Raw genomic sequence first — 24,943 nt, 5'->3', positions numbered from 1 at the left:
GGAAGGAAGGAAGGAAGGAAGGAAGGAAGGAAGGAAGGAAGGAAGGAGGAAGGAAGGAAGGAAGGAGGGAGGAGGGAGGGAGGGAAGGAAGGAAGGAAGGAAGGAGGAAGGGGGCAAGAACGCAGGAAAGAGGAACAAGAAAGAAGAAAACATTTTCTCATTCAAGAGGAAGGAAGGGAATGAGGAGGGAAGGGGGGTTGCAGAAGAAGAAACATGAAGCAGGTGGAATGTTCCCAAAGATTCCCACAAACAACTGGAAAAAGAGCTTTGTCCTTCATGGGGTAGATGGCAGGGTCCCAACCACACAGCCGAGGAGGTTTGCCGAGTGGGTTAAGAGTCCTCCTGGATCCATTTCCAGCCCTGCTGCATCCCAGCTGAGGCAATGAGCACCTGACCTTCCCCCTCTGAGCCTCAGTTTCCCCATACTCGCAGGTTGCCATGAGAAGCTGATGAGCCCATGTAGCAAAGCATGCTCGCTGTCTTTGTTAAGGGGTGGGCAGCCATGCCTGGAGCCCGCTCTGGGGATGTCATTACATTTACCCAGTTCTCAGTTGGCTGACAAATCAAAAGGATATAAATAGCCATGTTTGGTTTCTCATAAATGCATTAAAAATGCCTTGGCATCTTGCCCAGGCTCCCTGTCAGAGTGGTGGGCAAGGACTGTTTTGCAGAGATCTAATGGGTGTCAAGGTCATGGGCTCAGAAGGAACTCCAGCTGACCAGCGGTACCAGGTGTCGTCTCGACCAGCCCACGCCCTCCTTGGCACAGGCTCACGCTGCCACTCTGGGCCTTGGCAAGGCCCGCCGGGTGACTCAGGCCCGGCCACTGCCTGTTTGCCTGGACTCAGCCCTCCAGCCCAGCCTGCATTAGGTCAGTCTGTTCACAAGTGGGTTCTGGGAAGGCTGTGCCAGGCAGCGGGTGGAGGGGCGAGCAGGGAGAGGCAGATACGGCGAACGGAAAGACTGGGCTGTCCTGGGGCCTCCCTCCATCTTTTTTCATGAACTTCTCGGAGGCTGACCTCACCCCTGGCTCAGGAGGCCCTGGGGGCAGAAGATACAAATTCTGGACTCCACTGTCTGGGTTCAGTTCCTAGCTGCCCCACATGTGACCTTAGGCTTTTTTACCCTATCAGTGCCTCAGTCTCCCCATCTGCAAAATGGATAGAATAGCAATGCCTACCCCATAGGGTTGCTGGAAGGTTTAAATGATTAAATGGATATTATTATTACTATTACTATTATCATTATCTCCTGAAACAGTGTCAGGCACAGAGTATCTGCTCTGACTAGGGCTTGCTATGATTACGACTTTTCTGAGCAGCCTGGTTGGGTTCAACTCCCAGCCTCACCACTCACGAGCACCTGGATCTAACTGTGCCTGAAGCAGAACCTACTCTTGGACTTCTCCATTCCCGGAGGCAATACACTCCTTGTTAGTGTTAGCAACTTTGCCTGGTTTCTGTTACTTGCAGCCACATGTGTTCTGACTAATACAGAAGGCTATTGGGGCTCAAAAAGCAGATAGGGAAGACATCTGCGGAGATGGGGAAGCTAAGGAAAGGAACAGAAGTGATACAGCTTGAGAAGAGTTAGCATCCTCCTCTTGGGTTAGAATCCCCGCTGTGTTCCTTACTGCCTCTGATAAAGTGATTATAGAGGGGAGACTGTCCTTCACTCCTCCCTCTGTATGTCCTTACAATGTGACTTTGCCACTCTTCCCATCAAGAGATAAGTCGATTTCCCCACCCTTTGAATCAAGGCTGACCTTGTAACTTCCTTTGGCCACGGAGAAAGCGATACTGTGTTAGTTACAAGCTTAGGCTTCAAAAAGCCTATGCAGCTTCCGCTGGCTCTCTTGGACCCTCGCGATGACCTCACAAACACATCCAGGCTAGCCTGCTGGAGGGTAGGAGACTGAAGGCTCCCCAGCCAACTGCCACCCAGCCCCCCGAAGCAGAGCCATCTAGCTGCTCAGAACTGACCACAGATGCGTGAACGAGCCCAGCCAAGACCTGACGAACGACCCAGCTGAGCCCAGCCTATGTCACCACCTACGGAATAGAGAGATAAATAAATGATTGTTGTATCAAACTACTGCACTTTGGGTGGTTTCTTACATAGCAGGAGATAACAGATACATCCTGTCTAACCCAGCCTTGCCCAGGGGACTTCCCAAAACCTAACCCTTTACGATACATGGCCAGCCAAAGCTGCCTGTGCCCCAGTCCCTGGTCAAGTGCTGCCTCTGAGCCTGGGCCTCAAGAGGCCTTGCAGCTTCTGTTCGCTTTCTTGGACCCCTGCCACCACCCTGTGGACAAGCCTGGCTCGGCCTGTTGGAGGATGAGAGACCACGCGGAGGGCCCAGCGGACTAGCCAGCTGACTCCTGCACACGGAAGACACCTCAGCCAAAACTGGAGAGCCAACCCAGCCCACTGTCGATCAGAGAAGCGCGAACCCTCTAAAGCCTTGTGAGCAATCATAAATCCTTACTATTCTAAATCCCTGATTTGGGAGGATGTTTTATTTCGCCGCCATAATTGATAGACTAAGTTTGTATCAACAGGCGAGTAGATTTACCATTCTAGCCCTCAGTGTCCTCCTGTGAAAAATAAAAATCACTTGGGATGGGTCATGAGGATGCTGTGAGCTCATGATCCTAAAGCTTTTGGCGCAGGGCCTGGCAGAGAGTGAGCACTCAGTTAATGGAAGTTGTTTTAAAAAGAGGGAAAGTGAAGGACAAAGAGACAGCTGGCCACGCCCCCTCCACCTCACTTTGAATATCCCTGCCTTGTCTGGCCAGCTGCGGATTATTCCAGAGATGACCAATGGCCCATAGATCCCCAAGCCTTTTATTCTTTAGTGTCACCAACACAGAGACATTCCTCGGAGGTAGGGCTGAAACCCTTGAGTAGAGGTGCACTTGACCTTGAGGCCACCTTGTCCAGGAGAAGTAGCTATACAACAGTTACAAGTTCTAGACTCAGACCTAGGTTCTGACCAAGCTCTGCCATTTACCTTCCATGTGACACTGAGCAACCAATGCAGCCCTTCTGGGCTTCTATTTCATCCGTGTAAAATAGGGAACGCTGTACCTACCTCCTTTTTATGTCCTAGGATGATTGTTCATTTCTTCCTTCAATCAGCGGACATACGTTTACCGAGCTCTTAACTATGGTCCGGCTGTTTCGGGAGTGGGAGGTACAGTGGGGCAACAACACCAAAAATATCCCTGACCTCATGGAGCTCTCAGTTCAGTGGGGGAAGAAAAATATTAACCCACAGTGACAAAAGCAAGTAAAAAATCACAAAAGGGACAAGGGTTTTGGAAGGAGAGTATATCAGTCAGGACAGGCTGAGTTATGCTGTGCGAACAAACATCCCCCAAGTCTCATGGCTTAGGATAACCGATGTTTATCTCTTACTTATGAGCCATGTCTGTTGTGGGTCAGCTGGAACTCTGCTCACACCACAACCCAGGGCCGGCAGAACACCCTCCCTCTCAAGTACTGTGGGTTCTGCACAGAGGAAAGAGGACTTGAGAGTATCTTGCTCTGGAATTAAGTGCTCTAACTTGGAAGTGACTTGGATTACTTCTGCCCGCATCTCATTGGCTAGAGCTAGTTGCATTGGCCCCACCCCTCCATAAGGAGGCCAAGCAGCACCATCCCACCCTGTTGGAAGATGGACAGCCAGGGAGATTCGGTGAACAGTACTAAGGACTATTGTGAACATGTAAATATGGTGGGGAAGCGTCCATGAGGGCAATGATGCCTGAGCTGAGGCCTGAACAATATGAGGAGTTAACTAAGAGGAGGGGGAAAGGAAGGGTTTCTAGAAGGAGGGCACAGCACGGGGAGGAGAGTAAAAAGTAGAAGTGGCTTAAAGGCAGCCAGTTTGGCTGGAGCCAGAGATGGATTGACATATAGTGTAAGGAAAGATGAGAAGTGTGTAGCAGCCCATTGGTGCAGGCATGGTAGGCCATGAACGTGGTTGCTCTGATTCTAGGAGCAAGGAATGGCCATTGCTGGGGCTTTAGGCAGATGTGGGGTCTCCTGGATTTGCTTGAGCATTCAGGGAGAACATGGCCAGGGACTCTCATGAAGGCCAATGAGGGGTGCCCTGAGCTGTTGTGGAAGGATGGGGCCCTCTGAAACTCTGTGTCTCATAAGACTATGGCAGATTCAAAGCTTTATTTTTACCTAAAGATGAGAAGAGATGATCTTTTTATGTCTGAACAACAACAACAACAAAACTGAGGAGTATATACAAGTTTTAGGAATTCAGAAATGTCAATTTAAATATTCCCTTCAGGTCAATTAGTATAAGGAATTAAGGAATCAGAATTACAGAATTTTTTAGGGGTTAAAATTGCTTCAGAGGGGGTGCCTGGGTGGCTCAGTTGGTTAAGCGACTGCCTTCGGCTCAGGTCATGATCCCGGAGTCCCTGGATCGAGTCCTGCATCGGGCTCCCTGCTCGGCAGGGAGTCTGCTTCTCCCTCTGACCCTCCCCCCTCTCATGTGCTTGCTCTCTCTCATTCTCTCTCTCTCAAATAAATAAATAAAATCTAAAAAAAAAAAAATGCTTCAGAGGACATGGCCACAATCTCTGAAGCCTGGATTGTGGCAATAATCAGCCAGATGCTCACCAATTGACCTCCTCTTCCTGGGTACACAGAAGGCCACATTTCCAAGCTTCCCTTGCAGTTAAGGAGGGGCTGTGTGACTAGGTTCTGGCCAATGAAATGTGGACAAAATGAGTGGCACTTGTAAGCCTGGCCCTAACCCCCATACCCGATTCCATGTTCTTTCTGTCTCTTCTGTGGTGACCTTGGAAACCACACTTCAGAGGGCAGCCTGTACCCTCTGGGTCACTGCTTGGAAGAAAGCCCTGAGCTGCATCTGATCATGATGTGAGCAAGAAATAAAACTTTGTGCTTATTCTGTGACTTATTTGTTACTGTAGCAAAGCCTATCTTATCCTGACTTATAGAATGACTTACAGGACTCCTCTAATAGAAGTAATATTTGCAAAGGCAATTGCATGATGCAGAAGGTGTCTATATTCAGGGTTATCGCGTGGAGTTGTGCAGGTCAGCATTAGGCAAAGTGGCCAGCCAAGGGGCAAATAGGGACCCACTCTACACCTGACTCACCAAGCCAGTACCCTGATATAAGGCTGTGTCCATAAGAAGGAAGCCTGTTTTAAATTGTGTAGTAAGGTGACATGTAGGCTAATGACAGGTTTGTCTGCATTTCTGCAGTGTCGAGAAAAAAAAAAAGGAATATTTTCTCCATTCTCCTTTCTTTCTCCTTCCTATAGCAAGGCCAAGTGCTGGAATTGTATTTATTAATAATTATATTTTTAAAAAGTAAGCCTAAGAATTTTTAAAAATTACAATGTAGAACACCTCGCCGAAGAGGATATACAGATGGCTAATAAGCAGATGAAAAGATGCACCACATCAGACGTCATCAGGGAAATGCAAATTAAAACAATAAGATATCACGTCACACCTATCAGAATGGCCAAAATCTGGGACACAGACACCACCAAATGCTGGTGAGGATGTGGAGCAACAGGAACTCCTCTTTATTGCTGGCGGGAATGGAAAACGATACAGTCGTTTTGGAAGACAGTTTGTCAGTTTCTTCCAAAACTAAACATACTCTTCCCATACAACCCAGCAATTGCACACCTTGGTATTTACCCAAAGGAGTTGAAAACTTAGGTCCATACAAAAACCTGCACACAGATGTTCATAGCAGCTTTCTTCGTAAGTGCCAACACGTGGAAGCAACCAAGATGTCCTTCAGTAGGTGAATGGAAGAACCAGACAATGGAAGATGATTCAGCGCTATAAAGAAACGAGCCAGCAAAAGCCATCAAAAGACATGGAGGAGCCTTACATGCATATGGCGAAGTGGGAGAAGCCAGCCTGAAAATGTGATATACCATACGATTCCAACTATATGACATCCCGGAAAAGGTAAAATCTGGAGACGGCATAAAAATGAGTGGTTGCCAAGAGTTAGCCGGGAGACAGGGATGAATGGCAGAGCACCAAGGGTCTTTAGGGCAGTGAAATGACTCGTTTGATACTACAGTGATGCATATGTGAATCCAAATCCATAGAACGTACACCATCAAGAGTGCACACTAGCGTGAACTGTGGACTTTGGGTGATAATGATGTGCCAACGCAGTCTCAGCAATTGTAAGAGACGTACCCTTCGGGTGGCAGGGGTGGATGATGCGGAGGCTGGGCATTCACCAGATGTTGATAATGAGGGGGGAGGGGAAATAGAGGCAATCTCTGTCCCAACCTCTCGATTTTTCTGTGAACCTCAAATTGCTCAAAAAAAAGCGATGTCTTAAAATTACCATATGACAAGGGACGCCTGGGGGGCTCAGTCGGTTAAGCATCTGCTTTCGGTTCAGGTCATGACCCAAATCAGACCCATTCTGGACTTCTGACCTCCAGAACTGTAAAGCTGTAAATTTGGGTTGTTTTAAGCCTTTCCGTTTGCAGTCATTTGTTATAGCGGCCGTAGGAACCCAATACCCACCGCCTCGAGACCCTTACTTGTCTGGCTCTTTCTTGTTGTTCAAGGCTCATCTGAAATGTCACCTCTTGAGAGAAGCTGTCCCTGGCTACTCCAGCTCAATAAATATTTATTGCATGAATAATTGAAAACAGAAATGTTCATTTGACCCCCATAAAGGCTGAAGCAAGAGCCCACAGACTAACACCTGTGGGCTGATGTGTTTTATTTGGCTGGGGCTGTGTTTGAAAACTTGTTTGAGCCAATATTTATGGGTTAAAACAGTTTCGCTCGGACATCTCAATTTCCAGAAGCACGTGAAGCTTTCGGAGGAACGAGAGGCCTGCATTCGTGCCTGGCAGAGATCAGCTAGAATTTTCTGACATGGCCCCAGGGTCCCTCCCCCTCCCAGTATAAAAAGTCCTACACTGCCACAGCCCCCACCATGCCTTGCCCCTCGTGTATGGTCTCTGCTTGGCTCAGGCAGGCCACCGAGTTAGCAACCCTGGCATCTCAGCTAGGGTTCCCCTAAATGTAAATATGAAAATAGAAAATAGAAAGTATCAACCAGGAGGCGGGAGGTAGGTATGAACCATCAGATAGAAATTCGAGAACCACAAAATACATTAACCCAAGTAAAAGGCTCACTGGACAGACTGAAGAGCAGAAGGGAGATGACACAGGAAGGTGTCAGCAAACTCGAGAGATCAACAGACATTCTCCAACCCGCACAGCAGAGAAGATGGGAGGAAAATCAACAGTCTTGGGGGCCCGGGGAACAACAACAGCTCTGACGTCCATGTCTTTGGAGTCCTGGGAGAGGAGAGGGAAGGTGGGGCAGAGAAAATATTTGAAGAATCTAATCTCGGGGAGCAGAAGCGAGGGAGAGCAAGGCCAGGAAGGAGCTAACCTGATCCACGGCGCCCTAATGAGCCACTCACTGCTGTACCCTCCGGAAGCTCAGTGCCACTGAGGACCCTCGGAGGGAAGGTGTAGAACGTGGCCCAGACTTGTAGCTCCCCATCCCTTCTGGGTTAGGGTTGCTCCCAGGGGCTCCAGGCGCCCAGCAGCCAGCCTGGCCCACACCTGGTGCAAGGGACCGTCCACGTAACTGCTAAAGCTGTAGGGGACCTCAGGGCGGGCTGGAGGCAGTGGGTGGGGGGAACCTATTTGTTGCCTACCACTGCATAACCAACTACCAGACATTAAGTGGCTTAAAGCAACCTGCATGCATGATAGCCCCGTGTCTGTGGGTCAGGAGTCCAGAGGTGACTTGACTAAGTCCTCTGCTCAGGGCCTCCCCAGGCTGCAAAGTGTTGGTCAGGCTGTGTTCTCATCTGGATGCTTGACTGAAGAATCTGCTTCTGACCTTCTCCAAATTGTTGGCAGAGTTCCCTGCCTTGTGGTCGTGTGACCGGAGGCCTGGCGGTGGCCTCAGGTCCAAAAGACCACTTGCAGTTCCCAGAGGCTGCTCGCAGTCCCCGCCAAGCGGACTTCCTCAACATGGCGGCAGACCTCGTCAGGCCAGCAGGCCTCTCTCGCTCCAGTAGGCTGAGACAGTCTTGTGTGACGTACTCTAATCCAGGGCTGACATTCTGACACCTTCACAGTCGGAAGAGGGATATGGTTGGAAACAAGTCACAGGGGCCATCCACGCTGAAAGGGAAGGGGCTTCACACAAAGGTGTAGAAGCCAAGAGGTGAGAATCGCTGGGATCACCTGAGGGTCTGCCTGTCACAGCGGACAGGCCTGGGCTCAGCTCTGGTTCCTCCACCCCGAGCTACCACACAATGTTCCCCTGTGGGTGCGGACACTGGGGGTTCCTGGGGAGCTGGTCGGGAGGCGCCCAGAGGCCTCCTCCCAAGTTCACTGTGTGACCTCAGGCAGGGTGCTTGAACCCCGTGCCTTGATGTTCTCAACTACAAAACGAGGTTCGTAGGAACCCCAGCCTCATGGGTGGCCATGAGGACATAATGTTCATGAAGGGTGTGAGTTCTGATCCTGCCAGGAAGTTCACAGGTATTTGCCATTCCTGTCATCGTGATTCTCTGCCTCTGCTTCCCGATGGACCCTGTTCAGTTCTCCACGAATGTCCCCCCATTCTGTGGGAATCTTTGTGTCTTGGGCGCCGTGTGAAGCCTTAAGGGTTTTGGCAACAGTGTCTGGTAAGTGAGGAGTGAGCTCTGCCCCCTACTCGGGGGCAAAAGTTCTGTTCTGGAAGTTTCAGATCTGTCCTATCGTGGCTTCACAATGGAATATCAGGGCAATGCATTTTCCAAGGCATTAATATTTTATTTATCACTCTTGCACTCTGCTGAACAGTGTATATAATTTCTGGGAATAGCCAGGCTTGGTGATTCCCGGGGGCCAGCAGGGCCTGGCCTGGCGCCTTGTCCTGGTAGAGGGGCTCTGTCTCTCCTTCTCGGGGCCTGAGGGGGCTCTCTGCACTGCAGGAGCCAGGAAGGGTGACACGTGTCCAGCAGTCCTGGGCTGCCCCCCCCCCCCCCCCCCGGCAGCACCGTCTGCCTAGGAGAGATATGGCTAAGGCTGAAGGCCCTAGGCACCTTGGGCCAGGGTGGGGCAGGCGACAAGCACGGAAAGGCAGCACCCCAGAGCAGATCCGCAGCGTCTGGGGGCTCCCCACCCCCACCCCGCCTCAGCCGTTGTCCTTGGGGGAGGGCAGTCAGGAAGGTGGCGACAGTTTACCAAGTCCCAGGGCCTCACCCTGATAATGGCCTCATTCCATCCCTCCCTCCTGGTGAGGAACACAAGACTTGAGCCAGGCAACCTGAGTTTGCACAGGACGACCCCCCCGCCCCCCCCCCTCGCCAGTCTCTAGACAGTAGTCTTGCCTCGGCTTCCCCATCTCTGAGATGGGGATTGCTAATGAGTTAACAGAGCAGGACCTGGAACAGGGAAGACTCGGCCTCAGCTGTAGCCGTGGGTCTGTCTTGTGCCCCTGCCTGCACCCCACCCCCAAGTGCCATGGGAAGGACAGCTCAGGGGATGAAGACAAGGGACACCAGGTGTCCTGGGCACCGAGGGGTCTCTTTATTTCACCAGCAGCATCCGGTCGCTTCTTTTGTCCTGGGAAGGATGGAAGAGCTTGAGCAGCTGTGCGAGCAGGCCCAGGACGATGCCCACCAGCAGCATCAGCTTGAGCCCCTTGAGGACGGACCTGGCCTTCCCCTTCCAGGCCTCCCTTGACTCCTGTTGTGGTCCGGCTTCCCTTTGCCTGAGGATCTCCGGCACATCCGGAAAGGGCTTGGGGTTGAAGTAAGCCACGAGTTCCTGCTTCACGAAGCACTTGTAAATGGCTGGCTCGAAGACCCGAAGCTGCCTGCCACCGTTGGTGGGTTCCAGAATGGTGCTTAAGTCCTGGTTGGAGAGCTGGCTCTGCCAGGTCAGGGGGATGTCGTTGATTTCCCAGAGGATGGGCCTGCAAAGGAGGACAAGGTGAGCTGCAGCAGCCCGGGGATGCATGGGAGACGGAGGTCTGGAAGGAGGTGGAGACAGCGGCACCCTCCACCCTGGGAAGCAGCCAACAGGGCACCCCCTCCAAGAGTGCGTGGGGAAGGCAGGGCCAGGCTGGCAGGGAGCTCGGAGCCCCACCCCACCCTAAATGGGCAAGGGGCATAGGCCTCTAGCTTTTTGAGCCTCCGCTCCATCGCCTGAAAACTGGGGGTGTGAAGACTGTACCCGCCTCACAGGGCTATTTGGAGGAATGAGCGAGAGACACTGCCTACGTGATTGCCCCCCACCCCCCACCCCTGCTCTCCCTGCCTGACCTCATTCTCTCCACCCTCCCTTGCTCTTTCTCACTCTGCCCCAGCCGCACTGCCTCTGAAGCGGCCCTCCAACAAGGCTGGGCCCCATCCTGCCTCAGGGCCTTTGCCCCTCCCTCCGCAGGGAGTGCTCTCCCTCAGCACACAGGGCGCCCTCACCTTTCAGTCTTGGCAACTTCTCAGATGGCTTCCCTGCCCTCCGTATTTAAACGGATCCTCTCCTCCGCTCCCATCCCCCCCCTCCCGGCCCCTATCACCATCTAGAATACCGTATGTTTTATTCATAGGCATTTGCCCCCTCAGACATCACATTGACCCCATGAGGCCGGGGCCAGCAAGCCTGCCGTACTGAGTTGGATGGTGTCCTCGCCAAACGCATGTTCTAAACCTCGGAAGGTGACCTTCTTTGGAAATCGGGTTGTTGGCGATGTAATTTGTTAAGATGAGGTCTGACTGGGGGCGCCTGGGTGGCTCAGTCGTTAAGCGTCTGCCTTTGGCTCAGGTCATGATCCCAGGGTCCTGGGATCGAGCCCCACATCAGGCTCCCTGCTTCGCGGGAAGGCTGCTTCTCCCTCTCCCACTCTCCCTGCTTGTGTTCCTTCTCTCGCTGTGTCTCTATCAAATAAAAAAATATATATATTTAAAAAAAAAAAAGATGAGGTCTGACTGAAGTGTCCCTGGGCTCTAAATCCAACATGACCCATGTCCTTTTAAGAGAAGGACAGAAAGGGGTGCCTGGGTGGCTCAGTCGTTAAGCGTCTGCCTTCAGCTCAGGTCATGATCCCAGGGTCCTGGGATCGAGCCCCGCATCGGGCTCCCTGCTCAGCGGGAAGCCTGCTTCTCCCTCTCCCACTCCCCCTGCTTGTGTTCCCTCTCTCGCTGTGTCTCTCTCTGTCAAATAAATAAAATCTTAAAAAAAAAAAAAAGAAAAAAGAAAAGGACAGACACAGACACAAGCACACAGGAAAAAGGCCAAGTGATGACGGGCACACTGGGGGGACGCAGCTGCAAGCCAGGGAAGGCCAAGGATTGCCCGCCACTCCCAGAAGCGAGGAGGAAGCAAGGACGGCTTCCACCCAGCATCTCAGAGGGCACAGGGCCCTGGTGAAGCTTTCACTTTGGACTTCTGGCGTCCAAAACTGTAAGAGACCACATTTCAGTTGTTTTAAGCCACCCAGTGCGTGGTATTTGGTGATGACAGCCCGAGGAAACTCATACAACCCCCATTCAACAGGCGGGGAGACTGAGGCCCAGAGAGAAGCCACAGGCCCAAAGTTACAAAGCTGGGAAGTGTGGAGACCAGGCCTGGCTGAATCCAGAGTCCAAGATATAAACCTCACATGGAATGCCACTCTACTCAGCTCCCTAGAGACGTGGCAACTCTTGGAAGCCTCAGTGACCTCTCTTCTCTCTACACCCAGCATGGAGCCCAACGCAGGACTTGAACTCACGGCCCTGAGATCAAGACCTGAGCTGAGATCAAGAGTCGGATGCTTAACTGGCTGAGCCGTCCAGGCGTCCCACCTCTCTTGATTCTTCTCTGGGGTTCCCGATGACTGGCACTTGGGAACTGCTTGTCTGGCAAATGACATGGAGCAGGTGTCCCAGGCTAGCTAGCAGGGGCTCATGTACTTTCCTGAACTGTGGGGCCTTTGTAGAGACTACGTGCTACTTTTATACTTAAAGGAGGAGGAAAAAAGGAGGAAGGGAGACAAAAGAGATTGTGGGAAAGAGAAGAGAAGTCACAGCGGGAATAAGGAAAAGAACACCAGACGGAGGTGGTGGGACCAGATTTGACAGAGCAGATGGCTGCAGAGGCCCCAAGAGGTTGCTCGGGCTCCCCCTTTGCAAGGGAGGGGCTGCCACAGGCCTGTGGGGGAAGGAGGGCGAGGGGGACCCCACAGCCAAGTGGGTAGGATTTAGGGTCACCATGGCTCCCCCTGGAGGACTGTGCCCCTCCGAGCTGTGGTTTCCCCATCTCTTAAATGGACGCCTGCAGAGTCACCTGTAGATAGATCCCATGGGGCAGGTGAGCCACACAGATCCTGAATCCTCATTGATCTCAAAGTTGTCAAAGGTGACGTAATCCAACGTGGATACTTTACACGGGACCTGGCAGGCCTCCACCTGCATCTCGGGCTGCAAGCGGCTAGACCACAGCTTCAGATGTCCCAGGTAGAGCCAGCAGGGCATGGGCTCCTGCAGGGGCTCCTCGATGTAGCAGTAGCCCAGGCGCTTCCGCTCCCCCGGCTCCCCACAGCGGTTACAATCCTGCCAGGGATCCCACTGGGTGAAGATGAGCTCCTTACCACCCAGACTCAGGGTCTCGTTCGGCAGGGGCTTTTGGCCCAGGCCTTTGTGGGTAATATGCAGGGTGCTGACATCCTGGAAATCAATCTCGTACTGCACCACTTGGACGCCATTCTTGTCCCGGCAATGGTAGAAGCCCGTCTGGGAGGGCAACGGGTTTCGGATGAGAATGCCGATTTCGGGTATTATTTCGATGTTGGAAACACTGGAGACTTTGTCAGACCAGCTGGTCTTGTCTTGCAGGAATAAGAAGTACCACTGTGCCCCAGAAGAGTTGCAGGGCAAAAAGATGTCATTGTCTGAGAGGAGGGCTTTTTGGCATTGCTTCTCGTTGGGACAGCTGAAGGAAGCGTGGGACCCCAGCAAGGGGACGGCGAGGCTGAGCAACAGCCACAGGGTGGTAAGCATGATGGACTGGGACTGTGGCAGTGGGCAGGGCACTACGCTGGCCATTGTGAAGTCACCCCTGAAACCCAGGCCCCAGTAAGGGTGAGGTGTCCTATGGGCCACAGCAGGGGTGTGTGAGGTCACAACCCCCATTTGACTGGCGACAATTTAACAACTCTATTTCATTTCTATTTCAAGTCCTCCACTCTGCTGGGATAGGAAGAAACTTAATTTGTCTCTTCACGGTTTTCTCTACCATCCCCGGCTTTGGCATTCAAATGTCACATGTGAGTATTTGATACATTTTTCTCTGAACACTGACTATGTTCTGGGCACGATTCTTAGTGGTGGGCGTGGAGAGGTGAATAAATCCTCTCTGGTTACCACTCTGACTTCCTATCCCAGCCACACTGGTCTCCCTGCCATCTTCTGAAAACATCAGGCAAGCAAAAGGCTCCTCCTGCCTCAGGACCTTTGCACACACTGGTCCCAGACTCTTTCCACAAATAGGGGCATGATTTAATTCATTTTAAACAAATAAATATTTTTCTCAGGTGTCTCCTTCCTAAACTTCTTCTCAGTCCTGAAATTAAAAATAATTATTGTGCAGGCTTGATCTGCCATCATTCACTCATTTCACAAATGTTTACTGAAGGCCTACCATGTGCTTGCTGGCCCTTCTTCTAATCACTGCTCTGAGCAGTTTAGATAAAGCTTCTTCCCCCCTGGGACTTACCTTCTGGTGGAAGAGAGAGATAATAAGCAAATATATAAAAATAATAGCAGGTACAGTAGATTCTCCTTATTCATAGCAGTTATAACGGTTCTATAAAGTTGCTGAATTAGCAAATACTGAAACATTGTTCCTAGGAGAAATGCAGGCTTAAGGTCCTACAAGCCTTTGGTCATAACATTTTTGTCAACTACTCAACACATAACCTTGCTTTATGTGTATTTTTCTTTAAAGGCCTCTTATTTAATATATATTGTTCATTCATTAACTTGCCTGAACAAAGCTTATCTAATACACGCATTTTCTTCGTAAGACACATCACGGCCTTCTTGTGCTTAGGGACACTGGCCAGGGCTTCAGCTCTGCTTGGGAGCCATTTTAAATAGCAGAATCAACAAAAAGTACAAAAATGCAACAACAACAAAAAATGGCCCTAAACAGACCATGAAAAGGATACTTGTTAATAGTAGGAGAGCTGAAACCAGAAGGCAGTGTCATGGTGTTGGACCTTAGCTGGGAATGCGCATTGTTAGGTGGCTCAATTTTTTCCACCACTCTATGCATGTCTGCAGATGACTTTAAAACCACTGTGGGTATTGACCTGGGGGCTACAAATAAATTTTAGCGAGTAGGTGAATTCACAAGTATGGAATCCTCAAATAATGAGGATTACCCAATAATTGCTAAAGATAAGAGCAGGGAAATGGGGATAGAAAGTGAAGGGTTGGTATGTGGGTGTGAGCTATTTGAGGGAGGATGATCAGGCCTGTCTGAGCACTCGCTGAGGAGGTAAAGTTTCACAAACACTTGAATAAAGTGAGATAAAGAGCCACGTGGATATTTGAAGGAAGAATATTCCCAAGAGATGGCTAGACCCTGATATGGCTGCCATATTTAAAGGGCATAGAGGCCAGAGTGACTAGGAGTAGTGGACAAGGGGGAGAGTGGGGAGTGAGGTTAGAGGTTCACTTGGGTCTTTGCTAAGACATCCTGTCTTCCTCTCTCCCAGGCTCCTTATGGCTGGGGGCTCTGTTAGCCGTGTCCCTGTCCCATGTGGGGACCTCTACAGGCTGTGTTTGGCATAAGCTGTACGCTTAGACTCTGGAACTGCTGCTTCTATGGCATTTTGCTGCCACCTTCATCCCAGGAGTGGGCCACACATCCCCTCTGTTCTCACATCTATTAAAACCATCTAGAGTTTTTGTCTCTTCTCAGGACCTTATAAAGTCCCTCTACCTGAGACACATTAACATCTACATTTCTGTTGCCTCCCCTCCATCTCCCTGCCTCTCTCTCTCTCCTCTGCCCGCCCAGGAATCTTTTCTAAACAAGTAAGCAAGGCTATGCGGAAACTGTGCAATACCCCACTTCTGATTTTCACATTGTCTAGGTGAGAAGTAACAAACTGGCTGGATCCAGCCTGAATAAATGTTTTCATTGGTCTCCCTAGGACATTTTTAGAATATTTAAATCAGTGACCAACATGTAAAATCCAAGAGATTTCATATGAGAATCCAGATTCCCTGCTATTCTTTAAAAATAGTGTGGGTAAGGTTTCTGCTTACTGCTACAATTGAGAAGCTTATATCAAACTAACACTCTTCCTAATAACAACTATAGACTTTAAGATAACTGTGATTAATATGTCCAGGAGATGACAAGATGAGGATTTTGAACCTATATAGAAGAATCAAATGGAAATACTAGAACTAAAAAATAAAATGTCTGACATTGAGAATTCACTAGAAAGGGTAGCAAGCTATTAAACACAACAGAAAAGAGGATTAAGAAAATAAAAGATGGGCCCACAGAAAAATATCTGCACTGAAGCATGCAAAAAAAAAAAAAAAAAGATAAGAAAATACAGAAAAGAGTGTAAGAGACATATATGACATGGTGAAAAGTTTTAACATTCATGTAAATGTAGACTCAGAAGCAAAGGAGAGACAGGAACATGAGTAATATTTTAAGACACTGAATGAAAACTTTCCAAAACTGAGAAAGACATCAAGCAACAAATTCAAGATGGCCTTCAAACCCCATGCAGGATAAATATAAATGAAGCCACACCTAGGCCCCTTATAGGAAAATGCTGCTGAAAACCAAAGAGGAAATAATTAAAATGGCCAGAGAGAAAAAGATACATGCTTTCAAAGTAACAATCATAAGACCCTACACTGACTTTTTAAAATTATTATTATTATTATTATTATTATTATTATTATTATTATTATTAAGTAGGCTCCACACCCAGCACGGAGCCCAATGCAGGGCTTGACAAAAACAGGAAGAAGGCCTAAATAATGAATACTAGTAATGAAAAAAGAGACATTACTACAGATCTTACAGGCATAAAAAGATAATCGGATGATATTAAAAACAACTTTTGGCCAAAACTTATAAAAATTTAGATAAAAAGGATAAATTCATTGAAAAACTTAACAGCACTGGCACAAGAAAAAATCTGAACTACTCTATATTTACAATGAAAGAAATTGAATCTGTAATTAAAAACCTATGCACAAAAAACCATCTAATGCCAGAAAGCTTTACCACTGAATTCTTCCAAATATTTCTTAACAATTAAGAAATGGCATCAGTCTTTCAAAATCTTTCCAGAAATATAAAAAGATGAAACACTTCCAAACTTCTATGAGGCCTACATCACCTTAATACCAAAACCATATAAGGTTATTACAACTAAGGAAAATATCAGGCCAATCTCTTTCATGAACAAGGACACAATATCCTAAACAAAATATTACCAAATTTCCTCCAATGATAAACAAAAAGAATAAATATCATGTTCACATTGGGTTTATCCCAGGAAGGCAAGGTTGGGTTTACATATGAACACAATAAATGTAATTCACCATATTATCATGATAAAGGAGAAAAAACATATTATCATCTCAGGAGATGCGGAAAATGCATTTGATAAAATTCAACACTGGGCGCCTGGGTGGCTCAGTTGGTTAAGCGACTGCCTTCGGCTCAGGTCATGATCCTGGAGTCCCTGGATCGAGTCCCGCATCGGGCTCCCTGCTCGGCAGGGAGTCGGCTTCTCCCTCTGACCCTCCCCCCTCTTATGTGCTCTCTCTCTCAAATAAATAAAATCTTTAAAAAAACAAACAAACACACAAACACAAAAAAATTCAACACTCATTCATGGATCAAAACTTTTGGAAAACTAGGAATAAAAGGGAATTTTATTAATCTAATAGTTTTTCTATTAAAAACCTAGAGCAGTATTATATATATATATATATATTTTAAAGATTTTTATTTATTTATTAAAGAGAGAGAGTACAAGTAGGCAGAGGGGCAGGCAGAGGGAGAGGGAGAAGCAGGTTCCCTACTGAGCAGGGAGCCCGATGCGGGACTCGATCCCAGGACCCTGGGATCATGACCTGAGCCGAAGGCAGCCGCTTAACCGACTGAGCCACCCAGGCGCCCGAGCAGTATTATATTTACTAGTGAAATATTAAGAACATAAGCATGTCTGCCATCAGCTTCTCCACTCAGCATTTTACTGGAGGTAAGTGAATTTCACAAAATAATTTGATACAAAGTCATATACAAATACCAAATACAGGGACGCCTGGGTGGCTCAGTTGGTTAAGCGTCTGTCTTTGGCTTAGGTCATGATCCCAGGGTCCTGGGATGGAGTCCTGCATTGGGCTCCTTGCTCAGCAGGGAGCCTGCTTCTCCCTCTGCCTGCCACTCCCCCTGCTTGTGTGCTCTCTCTCTCTGACAAATAAATAAATAAGATCTTTAAAAAAAAAAACCCAAATACCAAATATATATTTATAGACCAACAACAAACAATTAGAAGATAAAATTTAAAAGATACAATTTGTCTCTCTAGCTGCCCCTCCAGTGCTAACAGGCATGTGTCCCAGCCCTGCCCTCACCTGCAACCCTGCCAAAGCTGATGGGTGCACCCAGTCCTGTGCTCTCCCCCTGCCCCATGAAAGCTAGCAGGTACACACAGTTGACACAGGGGATTCCCCTTGATTGCCTGGTTCTGGTGGCTGGTTGGGGGGATCCCTTAATTAGTTAAGGGATACACAAAAATATATATTTCTGTGTGTGTGAGAGTTTGTTTTTCCGGGTCCCATGGGACTGAAACAATTGGAGAGACAATTCTTGGCAGGCTACTATCCCCAGGGCACTCCCCAGACAGCAAACACATCGCAGTCTTCCTGTGAAAAAGACCTATTTACTCATCCTAGAGTTTTAGCCTGAGGGCCAGGCTTCTAGTTTGCCACACATCTAGAGGTTATGAAGGAGTTCTCAGGGAATGTAGGCCAAGGGACACCAACTATGTGCTCTCCCTTGGTCTCAGTACAGTTTACTGTTACCTCCAAGAAAGGAGCTTATATACTCACCAGGAGCTCCGATTTTCACTACTCTCACACAAGGGACACCTGTAGATCACTTAGTCTAGAGGTCAGCAGGGTTTACAATTGCAGTACCATAGGACTATATAAATTTGCATTACTTGAAAGCTGCTGCCAGAGGGTCTGGTTTCCAATCAGCCAAAAACTAGGTGCTGACTGAGATTCTTTCCTTTGAAACTCTGACAGGTCTTGGCACACCCTCAACAACCGGGACCTATTGAGAATAAGTCAGGCTGCTTGGACAATCACAAAGGTATAAGAGAAAACCAAGAACTAGGACAAGGTTGAATGATAAAGGTTCATCTCCTACACAAGGTCATTCCTTCAAGACTGGGAGAGGTAACTGTTTCACCTAATACATAGGAACAAACATAGATAGTTGAGCAAGATGAGGAAACAGAAGAGTTTGTTCCAAATGAAGGAACAAGATAAAACTTCAGAAAAAAAAATAGAGATAATTAATTTACCTGATAGAGTAAGAGTTCAAAGTAATGGTCATAAAGATACTCAGGAGAAGAATGGATGAACACAGTGAGAACTTCAACCAAAAAAAATTAATTAATAAAATCTAAGAAAGTACCAAACAGAAGCCAGAGAAGTGTAAACAATAACTGAGCTGAAAATACACTACAGGGGCAGAAAGGTTCAACAGCAGACTAGATAAAACAGAAGAAAAGATCAGTGATCTGGAAGACAGGGCAGTGGAACTCACACACAGAGCAGCAAAAAGGAAAAACAAAAGAATTTCAAAAAGTAAAGATAGCTTAAGGGACCTATAGGACAATATAAAACAGAATAACATTCACATTATAGGAGTCTCAGACGGAGAAGAGAGAAAGAGAAGGGAGAACACTTATTTGAAGAAATAATGGCTGAAAACTTCCCTAAACATACATCCAGATCCAGGAATCCCAGAGAGTTCCAAAAAAAAAAAAAAAAAAAGATGAACCCAAAGAGATCCACACCAAGCACATTTATAACTACAATGTCAAAAGTTAAGAATAAAGAGAGAATCTTAAAAGCAGTGAGAGAAAAACAACTTGTTTCATACAAGGGGACCCCCCCCCATAAGACTATCAGCAGATTTTTCAGCAGAAATGTTGCAGGACAGAAGGGAGTGGAAAAATATATTCAAAATGCTGAAATGAAAAAACTTCCAACCAAGAATACTCTACCTAGAAAGGTTATCATTTAGAACTGAAGAGAGAAACAAGTTTTCCAGACAAGCAGAAGTTAAAGAAGTTCATTGCCACTAAACCAGCCTTATGAGAAATGTTAAAAGAACTTCCTTATGCTGAAAAGAAAGGGCACTAATTAGTAACAAGAAGTGAATGAAAGTAAAAATCTCACTGGTAAAGATAAATATATAGTAAAGGTAGTGGATTAATCACAAAACTAGTATGAAGGTTAAAAGGCAAAATTAGCAAAAATAACTATACTCATAATAATTAGTTAAGGGATACACAAAAATAAAAAGATGTAGAATGTGATGTCAGAAACATAAAATGGAAGTAAAAATGCAGAGTTTTAGAATGTGTTCAACTGGGGCCCCTAGGTGGCTCAGTCAGTTAAGCATCTGCCTTCTGCTCAGGTCATGATCCCAGCATCCTGGGATCGAATCCTGCATTGGGCTCCCTGCTCAGCGGGGAGTCTGCTTCTCCCTCTCTCTCCATGTTCTCTCTCTCTCAAATAAATAAATAAATCGGAAAAAAAAAAAAAAAAAAAGAATGTGTTCAACTTATCTTGCTGTCACCTTAAAATAGACTATTACATATATAAGCCATTATATGTGAAGTTCATGGTAACCACAAAGCAAAAACCATATACTAGATACACAAAAGATGAGAAAGGAATCTAACCATAACACTAAAGAAAGTAATCAAACCACAAGGGAAGAGAGCAAGAGAAGAATAAAGAAACAGAGAGGAACTACAAAACAGCCAGAAAACAATTAACAAAATGGAAATAAATATATACCTATCAATAATTACTTTAAATCATTAAGTGGACTAAATTCTCCAGTCACAAGACATAAGGGTGCCTGAGTGGCTCAGTCAGTGAAGCATCCGACTCTTGATTTCAGCTCAGGTCATGATCTCAGGGTTGTGAGATCAAACCCTGTGTTGGGCTCTGCACTGGGAGTGGAGCCTGCTTAAGATTCTCTCTCCCTCACCTTCTGCCCTCCCCTGCTCTCTCTCTCTATGTCTCTAAAAAAGAAAAAAAGACATAGAGTGGCTGCATGGATTTAAAAAAAGAAAAAAACCCAGACCCATTTATATGCTGCCTATAAGAGACTCACTTCAGATGTAAAGTTACACACAAACTGAAAGTGAGGGAATAAAAAAAGATGTTTCATGCAAATGAAAATAAACAAACAAAGGGCTGGTAGCTTACTTATATCAGACAAAATAAATTTTATTTATTTATTTATTTATTTTTAAAGATTTATTTATTTATTTATTTGACAGAGAGAGAGAGACAGCAAGAGAGGGAACACAAGCAGGGGGAGTGGGGGAGGGAGAAGCAGACTCCCCACGGAGCAGGGAGCCCGATGCGGGGCTCGATCCCAGGACCCTGGGATCATGACCTGAGCTGAAGGCAGACGCTTATCGACTGAGCCACCCAGGCGCCTAACAAAATAGATTTTAAAATAAAGACTGGGACACCTGGGTGGCTCATGATCCCAAGGTCCTAGGATAGAGCACTGTGCTGGGCTCCCTGCTCAGTGGGAAGTCTGCTTCTCCCTCTCCCTCTCCCCACCCCCATGTTTGTGCTTTCTCTCTCTCAAATAAATAAAATATTTTTTTAAAAAGACTGCAATAAAAGAGAAAGATGGGCATTACATAATGATAAAGAGTTCAATACAACAAGATATAACATCTGTAAATATTAATGCCCTCAATATAGGAGCATCTAAATATGTAAAGCAAATATTAACAGGGAGAAACTGACAGTAAAACAATAGTAGGGGACTTTAATATGCTACTTACATCAATGGATTGATCATCCAGACAGAAAATCAATAAGGAAACATCAGCATTAAATGACACATTAGACAATATGGACTTAATCGATACATAACAGAACATTCCATCCAAAGCAGTAGAATACACATTCTTCTTAAGTGCACACAGAACATTCCCTAGGATAGATTAAATGTTAGGCCACAAAACAAGTCTCAATAAATTAAAGAGGACTGAAATCATATCAGGCAACTTTTCCAACTACAATAGTATGAAACTAGAAATCGATTACAAGAAGAAAACTGGAAAAAAAATCACAAATATGTAGAGATTAAATAACATGCTCCTGAACAATCAACGTGTCCATGAAGAAATGAAAGGAGAAATCAAAAACACCTTGAGACAAATGAAAATGGAAATACAACATACCAAAATCTATGGGATATAGAAAAAGCAGTTCTAAGAGGGAAGTTCATAGCGATACAAGTCTACCTCAAGAAAAAAGAAAAATCTCAAATAAGCAATCTAACTTTACACCTAAAGAAACTGAAAAAGAAGAACAAATGAAACCCAAAGTTAGTAGAAGGAAGGAACTAATAAAGTTCAGGGCAGAAAAAAATGAAATGGAAACTCAAAAGACAGTGGAAAAGATCAACATAATTAAGTGTTGGTTCTTTGAAAAGATAAACAAAACTGACAAACCTTTAGCTAGACTCACTAAAAAAAAGTGAAAGGGCTCAAATAAATAAAATCAGAAATGTAAGAGGAGAAGTTACAACTGATACCACAAAAATATAGAGGATCACAGGGCGCCTGGGTGGTATAGTCAGTTAAGCGTCTGACTCTTGGTTTTGGCTCAGGTAATGACCTCAGGGTTGTGAGACTGAGCCCCACATGGTGCTCCACACCCAGCGTGGAGTCTGCTGGAGATTCTCTGCCCCTCCCCCTCTGCCCCTCCCACCTGTGCACACTCTATCTCTCTAAAATAAATGAATAAATCTTTAAAATTTATATATAAAGGATCATAAGAGACTATTGTGAACAATTATATGCCAACAAATTGGACAACCAAGAAAAAACAGATAAACTTCTAGAAATATAAAATCTTCCAAGACTGGATCATAAAGAAACAGAAAATCCAAAAAGACTGATTACTAGTATGGAGATTGAATCAGTAATCTAAAACCTCCAAAAAAACAAAAGTCTAGGACCAGACAGTTTCACTGGTGAATTCCACCAAACATTCAAAGAAGATTTAATACTTATCTTTCTCAAACTCTTGCAAAAAATTGTAGAGTAAGAAATGCTTTCAAACTTATTTTTAGGAGAAGAAGGAGAGGAGGGAGAAGGAGAGGGAGGAGGAAGAGGATGGAGGAGAAGGAGAAGAGAAGGGAAGGGAAGAAGAAAGGAAGGAAGGAAGGGGAGAAAGAGAAAGAAAGGAAGGAAGGAAGGAAGGAAGGAAGGAAGGAAGGAAGGAAGGAAGGAAGGAAGGAAGGAAGGAAAGAAGAAAGAAAGAACAGAAGAAAATTAATTACAGGCTAATCTGATGGACACAGGTGCAAAAATCCCTGACAAATTCAGCAATACATTAAAAGGATCATAAATCATGATCGAGTGAGATCTATCCTAGGGATGCAAAGATGATTCAACATCCACAAATCAACCAATGCAATACACCACATTAACAAAATGAAGGATAAAAGTCATATGATTATCTCAGTAGATACAGAAAAAGCATTTGACAAAATTCAACAACCATTTATAACAAAAATTCTCAAAGTGTGTATAGAGGGAATGTACCTCAACATAACAAAGACCATATATGACAAGCCCACAGTTAACATCATACTCAATGGTGAAAAGCTGAAAGCTTTCCCTCTAAGATCAGGAACAAGGCAAAGATGCCCACTCTCACCACTTTTATTCAACACAGTATTGGAAATCCTAGACAAAGCAATTAGACAAGAAAAAAGAAGTAAGACATCCAACTTGGAAAGGAAGAAGTAAAACCATCACTACTTGTGGATAATATGTTTTATATATAGAAAACCCTAAGTACTCCACCAAAAAACTGCTAAAATAAACAAATCCAGTGAAGTTGTAGGATACAAAATCAATGTACAAAAATCAGTTGCCTTTCTATACATTATCTATTATTAGCGAAATTAAGACAATGACCGTATTTACATTTGCATCAAAAAGAATAAAATATCTAGGAATAAATTTAACCCAGGAGGTGAAAAACTTGTACACTGAAAATTATAAGTCACTGAAGGAGACACCAATAAATAGATATTCTGTGCTCATGGATTGGAAGAATTAATATTCCTAAAATGTCCATATTACCCAAAGCAATCTATAGATTCAAGGCAATCCCTATTAAAATTCCAATGGCATTTTTTACAGAAATAGGACAAATAATTCTAAAATTTGTGTGGAACCCCAAAGACCCCAAATAACCAAAGCAATCTTGAGAAAGAACAAAGCTGGAGGCATCACACTCCCTGATTTCAAACTATATTACACAGCTATAGTAATCAAAATAGTGTGGTATTGGCATAAAAATAGACACATAGATCAACAGAACAAACAGAGAGCCCAGAAATAAACTCACGTGTATATGGTTAATTAATTTATGATAAAGAATCAAGAATATGCAATAAGGAAGGGCGCCTGGATGACTCAGTCAGTTAGACATTTGCCTTTGGCTTGGGTCATGGTCCCAGGGTCCTGGGATCGAGTCCCTCATTGGGCTTCTTGCTCGGTGGGGAGCCTGCTTCTCCCTCTCCCACTGCCTGCAGCTCCCTCTGCTTGTGCTCTCTCTCTCTGTCAAATAAATAAATAAAATCTTAAAAAAAAGGGGGGGAGAAGCTGATAAACTGGACTTCATCAAAATAAAAAAAAAACTTAAAAAAAAGAATATACAATGAGGAAAGAACAATCTCTTTAACAAATGGTGTTGGAAAAAACTGTGGACAGCTACATGCAAAAGAATGAAGCTAGACCCCTATGTTACACCATACACAAAAATGAACTCAAATGGATTAAAGACTTAAATAAAGACCTGAAACCATAAAACTCCTAACAGAAAATATAGGCAGTTACTTCTTTGACATTGGTCTTGGTAACAAATCTTTGGATTTGACTCCAAAAGCAAAGGCAACGAAAGTAAAAATAAACAAGTGGCTATTAAGCTAAAATGCTCTGCACAGCAAAGAAAACCATCAACGAGATGAAAAGGCAACCTAATGAATGGGAGCAAATATTTGAAAACTCTTTTTTGGATAAGGGGTTAATATCCAAAATATATAAAGAACTTATACAACTCAATACCAAAAACAAAAACAAAAAATGCCAAATAATCCAACTTAAAAATGGACAGAGCATCTGAACAGACATTTTTCCAAAGAAGACATACATCTGGCTAACAGGCACATGAACATGCACAGGCTCAACATCACTATCATCAGGGAAATTCCAATCAAACCCACAATGAGATATCACATTACATCTGTTAGAATGGTTATTATTTAAAAGATAAGAAATAAGTGTTGATGAGAATGTGGAGAAAAAGCAACCCTTGTGCACTGTTGGTGAGAATGTAAACTGGTACAACCACGATGGAAAACAGTATGAAGGTTCATCAAAAAATTAAAAATAGGGCGCCTGGGTGGCTCAGTTGGTTAAGCGACTGCCTTCGGCTCGGGTCATGATCCTGGAGTCCCTGGATCGAGTCCCGCATCGGGCTCCCTGCTCGGCAGGGAGTCTGCTTCTCCCTCCAACCCTCCCCCCTTTCATGCTCTCTCTCTCTCTCTCAGT

The 24,943-nt window shown here is 45.7% G+C and overlaps 1 protein-coding gene and 1 long non-coding RNA gene across 3 annotated transcripts in view; one reads left to right on the top strand and one right to left on the bottom strand.

Annotated features, from left to right (window-relative positions):
- LOC118022892 overlaps positions 1-18,649 on the top strand; it is a 49,963-nt gene extending 31,314 nt beyond the window's left edge. For both annotated transcript variants that reach the window (XR_004682589.1, XR_004682588.1), the window contains exons 2-4: positions 12,882-13,038; positions 13,224-13,312; positions 18,348-18,649. This is a non-coding gene — a long non-coding RNA (uncharacterized LOC118022892). The remainder of the gene's footprint in view (positions 1-12,881; positions 13,039-13,223; positions 13,313-18,347) is intronic.
- LOC118022887 (protein FAM187B-like) lies at positions 9,595-13,046 on the bottom strand. Its single transcript, XM_035023857.1, has 2 exons — positions 12,334-13,046; positions 9,595-9,982 (listed from the first exon to the last, which is right to left on the bottom strand). The coding sequence occupies exons 1-2, from the start codon at positions 13,044-13,046 to the stop codon at positions 9,595-9,597; spliced, it is 1,101 nt and encodes a 366-aa protein (XP_034879748.1).
- Positions 18,650-24,943: the final 6,294 nt, after the last annotated feature.

This window comes from Mirounga leonina, unplaced genomic scaffold (assembly GCF_011800145.1).
Source record: "Mirounga leonina isolate KUSES-001 unplaced genomic scaffold, KU_Mleo_1.0 Mir_177, whole genome shotgun sequence".
Lineage (NCBI taxonomy): Eukaryota > Metazoa > Chordata > Mammalia > Carnivora > Phocidae > Mirounga > Mirounga leonina.
This window is presented reverse-complemented; position numbering and strand designations above follow the sequence as displayed.